Raw genomic sequence first — 18,712 nt, forward strand, 5'->3', positions numbered from 1 at the left:
ATCGAGCCCCGCATCGGGCTGTCTGCTCCGCGGAGAGCCTGCCTCCTCCTCTCTCTCTCTCTGCCTGCCTCTCTGCCTACTTGTGATCTCTGTCTGTCAAATAAATGAATAAAATCTTAAAAAAAAAAAAAAGTCAAATCCAGAAAAGTACTTTGTTCTAACATCCTGTTAGATGTTAACTGTTACTACTGTTAACAGTAGTTTTTCTGTAGACTTCCCAGGGTAATTACGGGGGGGGGGCTTGTAAAAAAAAAAAAAAGGTAATATATAGCTATCTTTCCAAATGCCTCTTAATCACAGTGCTATAAAAGACATGCAAATGCTTTTACACAACAGAAATACTCAGACTGAGGGGAAAACAACAACTGGAAAGCAGACCGGCTTTGGAATCAGACGTGAGTTGGGTCCGGGCTCCACCTGAGGAACTGGCTTGGGCCATGGGTTCCCACCCCCGGCTGCACTTCCGAGGCCTTCCAAAGTGCGAGGACAAGAGGAGGGGAGGAGTGGGGAGCTTCGCATTGTCTTCCACCAGTTCGCCCTCTGCCTTAAGGGCCTGAGGCGACTTCCCTTCCGGGCTGTACCGCGACAGGACAAGTTCCAGGAGCGCGCCCTGGCGCCGTCGGCGGATTCAAACTACCGCCCCGTCGAACAAGCCGGGAGTGGATTCCACTAGGAGGTTTCGGCCCACAGCCGCTCTCCAGAGTAGGGGTGGTTTGGGAACCGCTGGCAAAGCCGGAGACCTGTGTGGCTGCCGGGCATCTAGAGGGTGGAGGCCACGGCACCCTACAACGCGCAGGGCAGCCCCCCTCCCCCAGCCCCAAGCACCCTCCGGCTCGACGGCAACAGTGCGGGGCGTGGTGCCCCGGGTCTCCGAGGGGAAGCCGGTCCGAGGACCCTCTCTAGCTCCACGGTCCGCGGGGCATCGGCAGCGCCGTCTGCCTCGCAGCTGGGTCTCACACTTACCTCAAACGCGTCTTCCGGCGCCCACAGGAGGCGGCGATTCGTCAGGCGCCGCGGGCAGGTGCGCAGCTGCGCAGAGCCTGCCGGGAGCACGTGCCCACAGCCGTCAGCCAGCGTCGCCTCCCGCGCTCCGGCTTTGTTACGCCAGGCGGGCTCTGCATCACTCCTGCGACAACCCCCCGCCGGCCCCGCCCCCAGCGCGTCCGTCACCCAGGGCAACTGTCGCCCTCGCCTCCCGGCGGAGACTTAGCTGTCCCGAGGCCTTGCATCCCGTGGGGCCCACAGAAGGGTGTGAGCGGCCGCCGCCGCTTCCCCGCCTCCGGGGCGAGGCCCCAGACCACTCCACAGTGGGCAGAGCGACAGGCCCCGCCGGGTCGGAAAGGAAGCTGCGCTCCGAGGCGGGAAGGCGAAAGCTAGAGGTAGTGTGGGCGGGGGCTGGCATAAGAGTGGGCGGGCCCCGGGGAGGAGCGGCGAGGAATGGGTGTGGCGGTGGGAGGGGCTGTTGAAAGGGCGGAGCCCTGGGAGGGAGGAGCCAAGGAAGGAAGGGGAAGGTCTCGTAGGCAAGGGGTTACGTTTTGCGGGAGAGGACAGCTCTTGAAAGAAGGGTAGGCATCTTTTGTGGCACGGCAGGAGCTGCTGGATGACGAGGAGGAAGGATCTTGGAAGAAGGGAAGGAGCCTCGGGGAATGGGAGGGGCTATTTTGAGAAAGGGAAGAGCCAGGTGTGAAGCGCCTGGGCTTTAGGAGCAACAGGTGGATTGTGTGTGTTTGATGACTTGTGCGTTCATGTAGACTTGTAAGCTGAGAAGACAGGCATTGCTTTACTATTTTATTACCAGAGCTAGGCATCTGATAGGCACTTAGCGAGCGAACGGGTGTGAGTGGAAAGAGCGGAAGGGTTGGAGACTGGGACTGCAGTAAAAACCCAAACGGCTGATCTGGAGGGATGGTTGTATGAATCACGCCCTTAGGATTCCTTCTATGGGTCATCGAAGCTGCTGTGCTCTGTGGGCACGAAAGAAGCATAAGGCGCAAGATAATTAACATAGAGAGATAAGATTTATACTCCTGAAAATGTGAACAAACTTTGCAAATTGAGTGGTGCATGTGCTTAACTTTGAGGCAAAGATTCAACTCCCTGCCGAGCTGTGTTCCAAAACTGTGAATTAGGTTGAAGCCTTCATATCATTTTCCTTTAGAAACTATATGACCAGTGATCAGCGTGCCCAAGACACTCTTCAAGACCTATTTAACCACTTCATATGCCTGAAGCTTAGCTCTGTATTAAGAAACTTCGCTTCCACCATAGCTAACGGTGTTTCTGTTCATTGATTTCCTCACCCAACACATGGTGGTAAGAATCGACAGGACCATACATTCGGTATTCTAATTGAGACTATGAGAAGCCTGTCTTTCCCAGGCTGAAATTCGGACATAGATTCAAGATTCCTTTAAACCTGAAACTTCCAGAAAGAAGTAGGGAGGGTGTAGGGCGTGGTGTAGAGCCAAGGAGATGGCAAGGAGTTTTAAGGGATCATAGCTTGCTTTTGACTTAAGTGTCTTGGGCTTTTCACCTCTCCTGGCCCATTAACACCCCCTCCTTAATTACCTGAGAATGTGTCAACTAGGTGTAGGAATCTAGAATAAGGCATTTGGAATCTGACTTTTTATATAAGCAATGGCAAATAGGTAGCATGTGTGTTACCACGCTTTATTCTCTAGCAGACATCATTAATCAACCACAGAACTCTTTCCTGCAGTGATCGAGTCTTAACATCCTTCTCAACGCAACGCTGTAGTTGTGTTGGGACTGTTTGGAACCAACAATTTGGAATCTCTTCTTCAAGCCTAAGATAGAGAGTAAATATTTTAAAAATTAATAGACATCAGCATAAATGTGAATTTCTAAACTCTTGGTAGTCGTTTTTTTTTTTTTTTAAATGAAGTTTACCTAAATCAATGGATCACGAATCCTATAGATGAGATTTATATGCATAGGCCAGATAATTCTCTACTGAGGTGAATTTGTAGCCAGTTGGTAATTAGTAAACGCCCCAGTACAAGGAATATACACATGGCATTTTCCTTTACCCTCTCCTTGCCAATATTTTTTCAGGGACTTAGAGGAAATTACAGGAGGTTTGCCTATCAAATTGCAAGTCTTAAAGTGGGAAGGAATGACCAAGCTGTGGGGTGTCACAGTCAAACTGACAAGTATCTAAGCAGGTTGGAATGATGTCCAGAACCAACAAGAGGAAATTTTGGAAAGATCCGATCCATCCAGAGGTCTATATCTAGTGAAAAAAAAAGGGGGGGGGTAAATTGGTTGCTATTTTTTAAAGATTTTTTTTATTTGACAGAGAGAGCGAGAGAGGGAACACAAGCAGGGGGAGTGGCAGAGGGAGAAACAGGCTTTCCACTGAGGAGAGAGCCCAGTATGGGGCTTGATTCCAGGACCCTGGGATCATGATCTGAGCGGAAGGCAGATGATTAACCATCTGAGCCACCCAGGTGCCCCAAAAAGAAAAAAAAATTTTTGAAGAAGATTAACAGCATGGATATGGAGTGAAAGGGGCAAGGATTATTAACAATTCATGTGGGAAAAAAATATAGAAGTTATAGATGACCTTCAGGTCAGTGTTAATCAGGATATTGCTTTTTTAAAAATGGGATATTGCTTTTTTTTAAATGTAGCAATCTGGGGCGATTGAGCCCCTCGTAGGATTGAGCTCCCTCAGCAGGGAGCCTGCTTCCTCCTCTCTCTCTGCCTGTTTCTCTGCCTACTTGTGATCTCTGCCTTCAAATAAATAAATAAAATCTTCAAAAAAAAAATAAAATGTAGCAATCTTTGTTCAATTAATAGGTGTAGATTTCAGATCAAAGGGAGTCAAATTTCAAAATAGGCATTTCTAGCCAGACCCCATTTGAAATATTACCCTCATTTCCAGGTACTGTATTTTAATTATCTTTATATTATACATTATCGGTAATTATACATTCTTAAGATGAGGGAATTTGAGATTCTCTTCTGAAGAAATAATAGCTGTCTTCAGTTATTTTCAGGATTATCACATCGCTTTTGGGGGGGGACACCAGGAACTGAGGAGCATGAGTTTCGGGGTTGTACGTGTCATTCTAATCTTTAGAGCTACTGGTGGAATGAAACAAGATGCTTGTAAAGCAACAAGCTCTCAGTTATATGATAGTAAAGCTCCACAGAAGTCGGGAAATGGTATAGGATGACCTACTGATTAACTCCAAATCTGTAAACTAGGCATAATTTTACTATCAGAAAATATGACTATTACATCCCTAAAGATTTCTGCCTTTCAACAGAAAAGTAAGAATTCATGCAATTTGTAAGAAATCACATATCCACTCTTTTAGTTGATCTTTGATTGCTTCGTGTATACTTCTGTTTGTCGTCTCTTGCATGAGCCGGAAGATAAGAATGGGCAATACAACTTGAAGGCATGGTTACTGGAGAAAAATTTTAAATGAAGATTGTTCTTTCCACTAACTCAATTATTTTCTTTTCTGATTAGGAAAACGACTGCCAACATTCTATTTTAGTAGTGGAGCATCTTAATCCAGTTTGAACACCAGTGTTACCAAGGAGCACCTAGCTATCTGGTATGCAGTAATCTGGCCATTTGACTAGAATAGTCTGTTTACTGACTTCCCAGATGATTTTTTAGTGTTTCGTCATAAGGCATCAATACTGTTCCCCATGATACTCCCTTAAATGAATAAAGTATTATAAAATCCAGTATTTAGAACAAATATGTGAAGTGCTTATAACAATGCCTGGCGCTCTCACTTTTATTATTTAATATTATCATTACCTGGGTTTCTTTTGGCATTTTGGAGTATAATGTGACTGGAACTTCTTCTGGTTTTGGAGTATAATGTGACTGGAACTTCTTCTGGTACCCTCACAGGGTCCAACTTCTTTCTATTGACTCCAAAATAGGGGCTTCCCCACTACCACATCTTTGGCCTCTGCCGTTTGTCTGTCTTGATACAAAGATTATATTGTCTTCCTCTCACATTTCACATATTCTCACGACAAGTGAGAAATAGTTGAAGTTGCTGGAGATGGTTAACCTGACAGAGATAAGAGTACGTGGAAACTTTTCATCCTTTTCATAGGGCTGGCTGGGAGCTGAGGCAACAGGCCATCTTTAGATCAATGACTCTTCAACCCTTTGCAGTGACAGGCAGCTCTATACCTCTGATGCAAGCCCTTTTCCTGAGAAAAATGCTGGAGCATTTTTCAAAGTGTCCTAGAGCTCCTCAAATCCATGCATGGATGGGAAGGCTTCCCATCACAGAGCCTTGCTCTCGAGGGCAAAGTGAGGAAGACACGAGGGTGGAGGATATTGAGGGGGCAGGGAAACCTATATTGGGGTCAGTATAAGGGAGATCTTCCTAACAGCGCTGCTGGATTATACAGTCACATAGGGTGGTTTTGAAGGTCGTGATGGCCAGACTTGGCCCAGACCAGTAAGAATCAGAATCTCTGTGGGTAGGGTGTGTGGCATCATTCTAAGGTGCAGCCAAGTTTGAGACCCAGTAAATTAGAGCCACTAGAATGGGCTAAGTAGTGAGCACCCTGCCAGCAGAGATGCTTCAAGCACAGAACTTTTTTCTTATTGACTTGAACATTCTAGCTATACTTCATCCCTCCTAAACATTATCTGTTTCTTTGCTACATTAACCTCAAGTGCACATTTATTTTCTTATTTAAATAAATGGCTTTGCTTTTGATTCTCTACTTTTTTTTTCCTTTTTAACTGTATACTTGTTAAGGCCTGAGTAGTGACTGAAGTGAAATTTCACAAGATGAAAGGATCAGGCTGGTTTTCAGTCTGGTCCTTAATCATGCTATTCTTCATAAACAGAATAGCACTTCTGGGGGTTTAGCCACTTCTGATATCACTTTTTTCCTTTCAGATTTCTTTCATTTCCTCTGATCTCATATTGGAAACGATTAGGATGTTCAAAGATATTTGAACTTCCATAGGTAAATGAAACTTTATTTGCTTCAAAATACTACTTTAAGCCTATGTGAAAAAGCCAAAATGGTAATTAAACAGATAATGTTTTAAGAAGTTACTGATTTGTACCTCAATAAAAAACTTAATAAGTGGGTTTCTGGCAGGGCTCACTAGGGTGAGAGAAAGCCAAGTGTGTGGTCCCCGGTGGCCTCTGTGTCATTAAAGGCAAGGAATCCTCCAGAAGGCCCTGGCTGCCCATCAGCATGCAGCCGGACCCCTGGAGGTCACTGCCTGGGCCCTGGGATTCATCTCTGTGGCTTGTGGGGTGCTCAGGAGGAGCCTCTGGCTATAGGAAGGTGCTATAATCATGCCCATCTTAGAGATGAGCAAACAGACCCGGAAAAGTGACTTGCCCAAGGTCGTAGAGCTACTGATAGGATTGGAACCCTGGCTTTTGGGCATCCAAGTCTGTGCTCCTGATCAGGATGATAACTTTCCATTGGTGGTTCAGTCATTTAAGCATCTGACTCTTGATTTCAGCTCAGCTCTTCATCTCAGGGCTGTGAGTTTAAGCCCTGCGTCAGGCTCCATGCTGGGTCTGGAGCCTACTAAAATCAAAAACAAAAATAAAAAGGATGACAACTTTCCTAACTCTTTGACTGATTATAAATGCCAAGCTGCATTTTTCAACCTGGACAAACATCAGTGAAGGCTAGACAGTATCGCGCTCATCATCATTCCTGCTGAGACCATTACCACCATGAACGGTACCAGTGTGCTGGGCCGCCTTGACATAGGACCACAGACCAAAGACCATAGGGCGGCTTAACCAGCAGAAATGGATTTTTTCACAGTTCTGGAAGCTGGAAGTCTGAAATCAAGGTGTCAGCAGGCTTGGTTTCTTCCAAGGGCTGTAAGGGAAGGATCTGCTCTAGGGCCTCTCTCTGTGGCTTACAGTCTTCTCCCTTAGCCTCGTCACATGGCTTCCCTCTCTGCGTGTCTGTGCCAGAGGTCCATTTTCATAAGGACCCAGTCATCCAGGCTGGACTGGGATGAGCACACTGACCCAGCCTAGACCACATGCTCCCCAGCCTTGACCGGTGTCCAGAGCTGCCAGGAAGGGAAAGAAGAGAAAGTGGCCAGGTCACACATGCCCTCCACAGTTCCCATGGTGTTTGCGCAGAAGCATCTGGACTTTTTTTGGAATGGAGGACAGGGGTGCTTAAACCTATATTCCTTGCCTCGCTCTACCCCATCACGAGGGAGAAAGCCTCCACTAACATCTTCCTATCCTCTTTTGTTCAATCCCAACTTTGGTCTTTAATTAAATCCATTAGTCTTTCCAAATAGCTGTATCTTTTATAGTATCAATATCTGGCAATGGCTGGTTTTGTAATATTTCTTACAGTCTATTCTGGAATGTGTTTTGTTGTTATTTTGCGTGAGTTATAGATTTAGGGTTTTTTTTTTCAGTTTTTAAGAAATGCATATTACAAACTAAGTTCAGCCCGCATTTCATGCTACAGGAAGAAGATGTTAAAAACCTTCAGCCCCAATCACAGTAATGGATCTCTGTCAGAAAAATGAGACGGAATCAGAAAATAGTGAAAATAATGAAATTCACAGCCCAGAAGAAACAGAATTAACCTATACTTGCCTGGATGAAAGAAGTGAAAAGAATCATGTTTGTTGTCTTCTCAGTATCAGTGACATTACGCTTGAACAAGATGAAAAAGCCATCGAATCTGTCATCGGAACGGGGTGGGAAGAAGCTGTGAGTATCTCCTTGACCGAGGTGCCTCGGGCATCTGTGTTTCGATGCCAGCCTTTCCTTTTACTTTTGCCAAAACTGGTTACTACCAAAATATGTATAATCAACGAAACATAGAAACTCTAGGAATAGAGGTAAAACACACGGAATGGTAATAGCAGTACCTTTGATTGGGTATTTGTGGCCCATTAGTGTTGGCAAGTGCAGGACCAAATGCTTCCCGTACACCAATTCATTCAGCCTCTCAACAGCCCTAGGAGGCAGGTGTTACGAACAGCCGCGATGTCACACAACGGCAGGTGAGGGAAAGGGGTGCTACTGGCATCTACCGGACAGAGGCCGGGGGTGCTGCTCCACATCCCACAGTGCCCAAGATGCCAGGACACCACAAGGAATGACCCAGCTCTGTCTTAGTTCGGGGATTCTCTCACAATACCATAGACTGGGGACATACGCAACAGACATTTATTTCTCACAGTCCAGAAGGCGGACATCTGAGATCGGGGTGCCAGCATGGTTGAGTCCTGGTGGGGGATCCTCTTCCTGTTTTGTGCTCACATGGCCCTCCTTGATGGTGCAAGTAGACCCTTTATCTCCACCTCCTCTTATAAGGGCACTAATCCCATTTTGAGGGCCCTGCCCTCTTGACTTCATTAACCCTAATAACCTCCAAAGGCCCCACCTCCAAGGACCGTCACTTTGGGGATTCAGGCTTCAAAATAGGAATTTGGGGGGAGACAGTCATGCAATCCATAACGTGCCCCGTGCTGAGAATATGTTGCTGCTCAGTCTGTTGGGGACGATTGTGCCACGCCACCTGCTCCCGCCTGCTGCCGGTTGCTCTTCACTCTCTGCACACCTGTCCTCCCTGGCTTCTCAGGCCACCTTGTCCCAAGTGTCAGGGGCCTGTCCCACCAAAGCCAGCTTCCTGCCTGGGCTTATGGCGCTTTGATATTTCCTGAGCTGGTGCCGGGGACCCGTGGGTCCGCATTTAAATGAGGACAGAGAACATTTTGCTGGGAGCAGTTAGTGAGAGTTTCCTATGTTTGCAGAGCCCAAGGGCCTCTCAGGATGGGGTGCCTCAGGACTGCACGTGTTTTTTTTTAAGGTTTTATTTATTTATTTGACAGAGAGAAATCACAAATAGAAGGAGAGGCAGGCAGAGAGAGAGGGAAGCAGGCTCCCTGCTGAGCAGAGAGCCTGATGCGGGACTCGATCCCAGGATCCTGGGATCATGACCTGAGCCGAAGGCAGCGGCTTAACCCACTGAGCCACCCAGGCGCCCCAGGACTGCACGTTTTTGACCCAGAGCAACCCAACCAACATTTAGCTTACCTGTGACAGCCCAGCTGTGAGAACCAAAAGAGTCAGGGGTCATTGACCCCCATCTCTGGACTCAGATCCCCGCCAGACCACCAGAACACCCTGGAGACATAGATCCTCTGTAGAGGCTCACCTGGGGTGTTTTTAAATCCACGTGCCCAGGTCCATCTTGTGAGTATGGTCTTAGTAGGCCCTGGTGGGGCTCAGGAGTCTGGATTTTTAGGCAGCAGCTCAAGGTCAAACACGTAGAGAACATTTTCTGGCTCCTCAGGTCCACCTGTTTAACAGATTAAATAGAACATCTGTAAACATCATAGAAAGATTAAAGTTCCAGAAATTAGATTTCCCTCAATAAGTATCCACCTGAATAAAAGCTGGCATGCTACAAAGCAGAGCCAGGAGACACATCCCCCCTTGTCTGGCCAGAGGAAGATGGTGGGGAGGGTGCAGGAGGGGCGCTCGGGAGCGTGGGACTTGTCTCATTCGAAGCCACCTAAGGTAGAGAGGCCGGTTAGCCTGAAGATCTGTCAGTTAATGTGCTGGGACCCTTCTCTGCAAAAGCTGGAAAATAGCCTGGGAAGTCAGGGTCAAGAGCAGTGAGGTCTGAAGCAAGCAACATGATCCTCTCGAAGACCCTGCACCAACTCAACAGCACATGAAGGGACAGAGTTTCAGAACAGAAGCCGGAAGAGTAGGCTGGGAGAGGTGTCCTTAGGCACCTCAAGAGTGCAGCACAGGGCAGCAACCTTACAGCCCCCAAATATAATTGCCATCTAAGAATTAGGACTTGACTATGCCAAAGAAAATAGACGGGTTTTTTATTTGTTTGTTTGTTAGTTTTTGGTTGTCATATATTTGAGGTATCCCTGTGGCTTTGATAAGGGCCAGGACTTTGGAATAAGAAAGATCAGTTTCAGATTCACCACTTACAGACAGCTAACCTTGGGGAGAGCTCCTGTCCCCTGGCGCCCAACTTCCTCATCTGTAAATTCTGGCCAGAGGGGTGTACGAAGAGAACAGGAATGCCCGATTCCATGTCAGGCACTTTCTAGCCTTTTTGAAAAAGCGATGCTTCCCATTTCGAAGCTTGGGGGGCTGAGCACGTGTAGCAAGAGGGTGCAGAGGTCTGGAGTGAGTGACAATGGAGGGATGTTCTCGTGCAAGATGACTAGAGAGGCTGGCCCCGTGGTTGGGCCCAGGAGACATTGTGGTTCTCACAGTCCCCTGCATGGGAATGCACAGACCTTCTGAATGTGCCAGAACTTACCATTGGCTGTAGTAACATTTTGAAGGGCAGTTTCCAACTCTGTATCCTGGACATCAGAATACCTAAATTACAGTGCTGTGGTATGGGTTAAATGAACGAATGTCAATACCAGTGGATCCTTAGCTTGGTGCCTGAAACATGGTAGAAGCTTGGGAAATATGGTTTTTTTGTTTGTTTGTTTGTTTGTTTGTTTTTACATATAAGGTTGCCAGATTTAGCAATTGAAGACACAGGATACCTGGTTAAATTTGAATTTCGGTAAACAGTACCTAATATGTTTACTATTAAGTGAGCCTCAAATGTGATCCTGATTTTTACCTGGCAACTCTTTTTAACTGTGACATTTGTGGCACGCTCAGCCAGGGGACTCTAGGTGTGGACGGATGGGGGGGGCAGGTTGCACAGGGGTGCTGGGGGTACCTGCCTCTGCTCCTTGTCTCTCCCTCCAGCCCCCCCACACAGCAGTCTCCTAAGGTGTGGTAACAGCCCGGCAGTCTGAGAGAGCTTGGTAGGGAGATAAATACAAACAGCTCTGATTTTATTTTAAGAGTCCTAACTTTATTTTTTTTAATTTTTTAAAAAAGATTTTATTTACTTATTTGACAGATAGAGATCACAAGTAGGCAGAGAGGCAGGCAGAGAGAGAGGAGGAAGCAGGCTCCCCGCTGAGCAGAGTCTGATCCCAGGACCCTGGGATCATAACCTGAACCGAAGGCAGAGGCCTTAACCCACTGAGTCACCCAGGCACCCCTCCTGACTTTATTTATTTTTTTTTAAAGATTTTATTTATTTATTTGACAGAGAGAGATCACAAATAGGCAGAGAGGCAGGCAGAGAGAGAGAGGAGGAAGCAGGCTCCCTGCTGAGCAGAGAGCCCGATGCGGGACTCGATCCCAGGACCCTGAGATCATGACCTGAGCCGAAGGCAGCGGCTTAACCCACTGAGCCACCCAGGCGCCCCTGACTTTATTTTAATGTGCATCTGAAAACATAGAGAGTCAGCACATCAAGATGGCCATTTATAGATGTTTTTGCTTAGTTTTTTAGTTTTAAATCCAATTGCTAGTATTTTAAATTAACAGATACTGTTAAAAATGCTATTACTATGAGGCTAAAATAGTATTAAAATTTAAAAAAAAAGGTGAGTCAATTTTAAGGGAAATACCAGTTCAGTTAGAATGGCCAAAATGGGGCTGTGGCCACAGCTGGACAGCTTGAGTTTGAGCAGCTCTGCCGGGAGTAACCTGCTGCTTTATTTGCAGGTCCAAGGCTGGGGAAGGACTTCTCCAACTGCCTGCATCTGGCCCAGGAAGAAGCTTAAAAAGGCGAGGGTGGGAGAAGGTGCCGGTAGCTGCTTACTCTGTGGCAGTCTCTCCCAAGGGAGCGCTGAGGCCAGGCCTCAGGCGGAGGCGGAGAAGTTGGGGTCAGGGGCTCCTGCTGAGGTGGGTCTGGAGAATGATCAAGGCAGCCCCTCCCAGACTCGGGGAACCTCTCTGGGCTCCACCACCGCCACCTCCAGGGAGGTTAGCAAGATCTGCTTTCCCCGCTGCGGTCAGGGAGAGAAAAAGAGTCTGCAAATAAAGGAGTTTATGTGGTGCAAGGAAGACTGGGCCACCCCTGAGGCTCTTCGGGGCAAGGACCCCAGAAGCCCCAGCAGAGGTCTCTCCATCTCAGACTCCTTGACTTCCAGGGCCCTTTTAGTTCTGCCTCCCCTGAAGGCTTCACTCCCAAATGGCTTGGATGTTCTGGGTAAGAAGAGTAAGAACTTCTTGCCGCCGGAGGAGAAGGTGCTGAGTGTGGAAAAGGATGAGTGTGTGTCTTGTGCATATGGATTGAAAACAGTTGATGGGAAAGGTGAAAAGAGACCCATTGAGCTGGCCAATCACCCCAAGGTCAATGACACACTGCCTTTTCCTCCCCGGGTGGCCCCGACATCCCTGCTGGCGCATCAGGAGCGGTGCTGCCTGCACTGGTCCCTCCTGCCTGAGAAAAACCTGGTGTGCCCTCCTGACCCCAGCAACGTGCGCTACCTCGCCACCGTGCGGCTTTTGCAGAAACACGGAGTACAGAACTACAAAGCCAAATTCAAAGCCAGGGAGCCAAGGCCTCCCGCCAACACCCAAAAGTGCATTCTCACGGAGGCCAAGCAGGAACACAGGCCCCAAACGTTGGAGACCAAAGTGTTCCCGAGAACTCTCTTGCCGTCCCTCACCGTGAGCAGAGTTGTCATTCCTGTCTCCGCTCACAGGCTGCTCTGAGTTGCCACAATAGAATTCCCTGGGAACAAGCACTGTTTGAATTCATTTATCCTCTCCCTGTCTCCCTCCTGCCCCGTCCCATCCTTTCTTCTTTTCTTCTCTTCTTCCATACTCTTACCACCCACCCACCCTCCCCTTGCCTTTTTTTTTTTTTTTTCCAGTAGAACCAGGGGAAATGGAACTTCATGGTATGAGTTTTGATTTATTCTCAAAACCCTCATATTTATGTGCCCTGCTTCCGTTGCTGAGCCATTTACAAAATGCAAACTGTAAAGCCAGTGTCAGCCTCTGCCTGCCTTATCTCTCTACTCCCCCTAGAAGCCAAGTGCATGGTGGGGACTCTGAAGGGCTTCCCTCAGTGATGCCCTTGGCAGCCCTGTGCCAGCTGGCAGGGGCTTGCTCTGCCTCACCCTGGTGCCCTAAGCTAAGTGTAAGCGGTTATTTTTGATCAAATTGTATCCTGATCTTTTGAACCAGGCAAATATCTGTCTGTTGATTTCTTTTCTCTTGCAACAAAGATCTGAAACATTGTTTTAATAGAAAACTCCAGCCTGTGTCCAAATAAATATCCTTGTGTCCGAGGTGTCATATGCTGATATCCACGGATATATCATATCCACTACTTGCTACATATCCCAGGGTTTCATATGCTTATGTGATAGCCTCGTGCTAGTCTCCAGGTCTGCAAAAGCTTTAGCTACAGCTCTATAAGGTCCATCCTGGGAAGCAGGTTAAGAATAATCATTTGAACAGAAAAGTCAGTGTAATTATAATTGTCACCCCACAGCTTCCTCCAGCCTTACTTTGCATCTAATTTCTGGCAACTTACAACCCCACACAGACACTTGTGGAATAGGGGTGTTACTTTCTCCTTCTGCCCTTCTTCTTCTCTCATTTTACCTATTCAATGCCTATTTTCTGAAGTTGTATATAAACATTTGTAAATGAGTTATGTTTTAAGTACCAAGTAAAAATGCTATGTAGAGAAATGCTCTGAAAAACCATTTTGTAATATGAATAAGCATTTAGCCACTCTGTAATTACATAGTTTGCATTTGCTTAAGTAGGTTGTACTTGAACTCTGGACTTCCTGTCCCCTAAATGATGGGTAGACAGGAAATATGACTGTATTTCTAAACACCTGCTTTCCACAATTGGTCTTTGTAATGCCTTTTCTCTTAGTTTTAGATTTCTTTATTGTTTTGTGATTTATTTACAAAACACCAGAAATGCAGAAATGATTATGGTACAATGGTCATTAAAAAGGTGTGTTTTGCCTGTTGAGGTTGGTTACTTTTTTATAGTCTAGAAGTAATTTTTAGGCTCTACCCACCTCTTCTTCTCCGAGTGAAGAAGCCATCTGGATTTTGCCTACAAGAAACTCTGACTTCAAGGCGCCTGGGAGGCTCAGTGGGTTAAAGCCTCTGCCTTCGGCTCAGGTCATGATCTCAGGGTCCTGGGATTGAGCCCCACATTGGACTCTCTGCTCAGCAGGGAGCCTGCTTCCCTCTCTCTCCCTCTGCCTGCCTCTCTGCCTACTTGTGACCTCTGTCTGTCAAATAAATAAAATCTTAAAAAAAAAAAAAAAAAAAAAAGCTCTGATTTCCCACTGTATCTGGACCATGAGGTGTTGGATCCCGTGCTGTGTGAGGACCCTCCAGCTCTGGCAGCCTGCCCACCTAAGTCAGTGGTTCTTCACGCCCCCTCTTACGAATAGCAAGATCATGACTAAGCTCAACATGTAAAACAAGCAAGAGTTGTCGACTGGGGGAAGCGTGTCCACCAGCATGAGCGAGGGACAGAGCCCATGAACTTACCCCAGAGGTGCTTACATTTTGAGATCTTGAGGCAGTCTGAAAACACTAAGTTAAAACAAAATATTTTTGTCTTTTTTTAAAGATTTATTTATTCTACAGAGAACGAGAGAGAGAGAGAGAGAGAGATAGCACAAGTAAGGAGAGGGAGCCAGAGGGAGAGGGAAGGGGAGAAGCAGACCCTCCACTGAGCAAGGACTCCTATAAGGGACTCAATCCCAGGACCCTGGGATCATGACTTGAGCCAAAGGTAGATATTTAACCGACTGAATCACCCAGACACCCCCAAAATATTTTTCTTTCTTTCTTTTTTTTTTTTTTTAAGATTTTATTTATTTATTTGACAGACAGATCACAAGTAGGCAGAGAGGCAGGCAGAAAGAGAGGGGGAAGCAGGCTCCCCACCGAGCAGAGAGGCTGATGCGGGGCTTCATCCCAGGATCCTGGGACCATGACCTGAGCCGAAGGCAGAGGGTTTAACTCACTGAGCCACCCAGGTGCCCCCCAAAATATGTCTTTTTTAAGAAAAACCTTTTTGTTGAGATAAGAGTTATAAATTCTATAGATTTTAGGGTAAACATAATGATTTCGATGTAAGAGGAGGGCTGGTCTGAACAAAGGAACTGCCCAAATTTCACGATGTGTAGTATCCTTTTTTTTTGAGCAAATAATTAGTTTGGCTAGCAAAATATTGACTAAGAGTCCTCTATGAATAGATAGATATGAGGGTTTTGCCTTGGGCATCTCTTTTGTTAGTTTTTCAGTTAACCTGATTAAGCCCCGCTGGGATCTTATTTCCATCAGCCTGGGTTTAGCTTGTTTTCTGTTGATAAAATCACTCTAGGTTTTGCCCATTTCCATTCAGATTAAATCAGGATGTCCTTTCAGGCAAAATTCTGCCACTGAAGGGCAGTAAGCATGTTATAATGATGGCAACAGCCCTCTTCCTACCTCAGGGTGATGGTCTTAGTTAGGTTTTGGATCCTTTAGTCCTCTCTAAACCAAGCATGGAGAGCTATCTTTCATCTCTCATTCTATTAGTTTTGGATGTCTCATTAATCAAATTTTCCAAACCCCTATTTTTCTCAAAACTTTAAAAAATCATCAAGTGGAACTGTGGCAGCACCTGACACAGGGCTTCTGCACGGCCTGAGGTCACCTTCTGGGTGAGGTTGGGTTGAGGCCTGGGGGTGCTGCTGGGGGTTTGGGTGATGGCAGGGAGGACCGGAAGGGGCAGGAAACCTGGATAGACAGAATGTTTCCTGACAGAGATGCGGGGGTTGCACTTCCGAAGGGCAAGAGGAAGACTAAATCGGAAATAAGGTCGGGCTATGTTTGGACAAGTACGTAAGACTCTGGCTACTCAGGGAGACATTCCCTAATTTTTAGCTGTACTCTCTTTATTCTGGACGTGGCCCCCTTTCATGAAATTTACCTGTACTTGAAGGACCGTGCTATAAAATGATTGGAACCCAGAATCAAATGGGCTTTCTCTTCCTGCCTCCAAGTTTAAGAGCTTTCGGACCTGGAGAGATCACAGAGGCCCAGCCCATCTCTCTGGGAATCCCCAGCTGGCCAAGGCCAAATGCACAACTGGAGAAGGTCTCACATCTAGGGATTTTTGGGGTGTCCGGGTTTGGGTCAGGTGCAACCTTGGTGCTGCAGTTTAGGGGCTACTGAGAAGCAAGGTGGGGAATAAACAGAGGGGCTCCTGTGGCTATGACCGAGGGTGTATCAGGGCAGTCGCTGGTACCCCAGGGAATACTCTACCAGTCTGCCAAACTTACTGGGATGCTGGTGCCAGGAGACTCAGTGCCGGGCTCCTGATGTCCAGACTCAGCTCTGCCCCAAGCTCTACTACCAGCCACACAATACAACAATGCCTTCAAAGTTACAAGACACTAAGAGTGCTAGGACCCTTCTCGGAATTAATTATTCTCTTTATCCTGGGCAAATGCACGAGTGTCAAAGATCTTTTTCTCCTTCCTTTGTAACAGGACTGAATAATTCTTCGTAGGGACTGTTTTGTACAGGGTAGGATACTTAGCAGCATCTCTGGCCTCTATCCGATAGCTGCCAGTAGTATCCCTTAGTCGCGACAATCAAGAATGCTTCCATACATTACCAAGTGCCACAAGGGCAAAATCAGCCTAGTTGAGAACCAATGTTCTAGGGAATTCAGTCTCTGTGTTTGCAGCTTCTCTGACAGTTTTACTTACCAAGCACAAGCCTTGGCACACGGACAAAGGAAAAATGGGCGATGCCTGGATTGCGGCCTCCTGGAAAGCACAGGTGCTCTGAATCTAAAGCCCTCTGGTGCTCTCTGTGTTGTCTTGGTTCTTCAAGGTCTTCTGGTGGTGCCTGCCTAGGTTCCCCATATAAGGAAGCAACCACAAGCTTTTTCTCCGAGATGATCTCATAATGACAGCGGGCCCACTTAGCCAGTGTCCAGAAAAGTCGTCACTATTCCCATATTTTGTCTTTTGAGAACGTGCATTATTGCTTTGGCAAGGTTTTCAAGGGAATTCTATGATGATAAGCTGATGTATTTACACATGCTATTATTCAGAATTCCCTACTATTTAAGCAATACTCTCAACATTCACTGTTTATGCTAAACCAGCATGAGTATTATATATGTATATGCTAATAGTGCATATACCACTCCTTTGCCACTGGCAAACTGATACATCACACATATATATGAAAATAGTTCTTGTTCTCGATTTAGCTCAAACTAGAGAGGCTTCTTCCCTGTGTATTTTTTAAAATGAAACAATCTCTGCTTATGAGAACTTTGACTGTTAACTTGAAAACATACATGAACTAGTCATATTTTTAATACCATAGGACTGTTTACCAATTTTATTTTAGGCTGCATGTATTCTAAAGAAAACCAGAAATCAAAAAAAAAAAAAAAAAGAAAAAAGAAAACCAGAAATCAAACATTTATTCAAGATAAATACCACCAGTTCTGATAGCTTAGTTTCACTCCTCATGACTGATTTCTCTCATGTAATTCCAAGAAAGTGGCAAGTCAGATCCTTATTGTGATAGCTAGAGAACATTAAATATGAAGACTTACGATTTAGGCACCTATCTCGTTAGAGAACAGTGATTTAAATGGTTTTAAAATAGAACATGTCTGGGGCGCCTGGGTGGCTCAGTGGGTTAAGCCGCTGCCTTCGGCTCAGGTCATGATCTCAGGGTCCTGGGATCGAGTCCCGCATCGGGCTCTCTGCTCAGCAGGGAGCCTGCTTCCTCCTCTCTCTCTCTGCCTGTTCTCTGCCTACTTGTAATCTCTCTCTGTCAAATAAATAAATAAAATCTTTAAAAAAAAAAAATAGAACACGTCTTACCAAAAAGGTAAAAAGAACAAACAGCAGCTTACAATTAATAGCGCTACACTTTCAAATTTAGCAAAACAAATATTGTTCCCATGAACTGAAGTAAGGCAATATAAATAATCCCATATTAATCCCAAAGCATGGCTGGCTTAAGTTTGGATGGTTTCTAAAAAGTGTACTTTAAGGGGTGCCTGGGTGACTCAGTCAGTTGTGTCTCACTCTTAATTTTGGCTGGCGATCAAGCCGTGTAGGGCCCAGCAGAGTCTTCTTCTGGCCCTCTCCCTCTGTGTCCTCCCCCTCCTCACGCTAGTGCGCTAAGTATTTTTTTTTTTTAAGTGTACCATAAAATCTTAATTTCTTTTTTTTTTTTTAATATTTTTTATTTATTTATTTGACAGAGAGAGATCACAAATAGGCAGAGAGGCAGGCAGAGAGAGAGAGGAGGAAGCAGGCTCCCTGCTGAGCAGGGAGCCCGATGCGGGACTCGATCCCAGGACACCGAGATCATGACCTGAGCCGAAGGCAGCGGCTTAACCCACTGAGCCACCCAGGCGCCCAAAATCTTAATTTCTGAAGCCTCACTTTTTTTTTAATTTTTTAAAAGATTTTATTTATTTATTTAACAGAGAGATCACAAGTGGACAGAGAAAGAAAGGGAAGCAGGCTCCTCGCTGAGCAGAGAGCCCGATGCCTTGATCCCAGGACCCTGAGATCATAAAGTGAGCCGAAGGCAGAGGCTCAACCCCCTGGGCCGCGCAGGTGCTCCTGAAGGCTCACTTTCAATAGGGAGATGTTACTGCAGGGCACTGGAAGGTTAAATACCCTTTGTGATTACTTAAGATATTTTGACTTCTGCCACGTTTTTATTACAGTACAAGCTCTACATTTTCTGAAGTCACTAAATTTCTCGTTACAGCATAGGATAAAGAAGATAAAGAGGGGGATGACTTTCAAATTCAATCCTAAACACAAA

The 18,712-nt window shown here is 46.2% G+C and overlaps 1 protein-coding gene across 2 annotated transcripts; it reads left to right on the plus strand.

The window, feature by feature from the left end:
• Window positions 1-1,201: 1,201 nt before the first annotated feature.
• Window positions 1,202-12,691, plus strand: C7H16orf46 (chromosome 7 C16orf46 homolog). Of its 2 annotated transcripts, none has more exons than XM_044260372.1 (4): window positions 1,202-1,379; window positions 4,505-4,592; window positions 7,486-7,733; window positions 11,583-12,691. In XM_044260372.1, the coding sequence occupies exons 3-4, from the start codon at window positions 7,524-7,526 to the stop codon at window positions 12,576-12,578; spliced, it is 1,206 nt and encodes a 401-aa protein (XP_044116307.1). In that variant the 5' UTR covers window positions 1,202-1,379; window positions 4,505-4,592; window positions 7,486-7,523; the 3' UTR covers window positions 12,579-12,691. The 2 variants fall into 2 exon arrangements, with proteins under 2 accessions (XP_044116307.1, XP_044116308.1); XM_044260373.1 differs by lacking the exon at window positions 1,202-1,379 and adding an exon at window positions 5,916-5,985 and having other exon boundaries at window positions 4,452-4,592.
• The last annotated feature ends 6,021 nt before the right edge of the window (window positions 12,692-18,712 follow it).

This window comes from Neovison vison, chromosome 7 (assembly GCF_020171115.1).
Source record: "Neovison vison isolate M4711 chromosome 7, ASM_NN_V1, whole genome shotgun sequence".
In the NCBI taxonomy this organism is placed as follows: Eukaryota; Metazoa; Chordata; class Mammalia; order Carnivora; family Mustelidae; genus Neogale; species Neogale vison.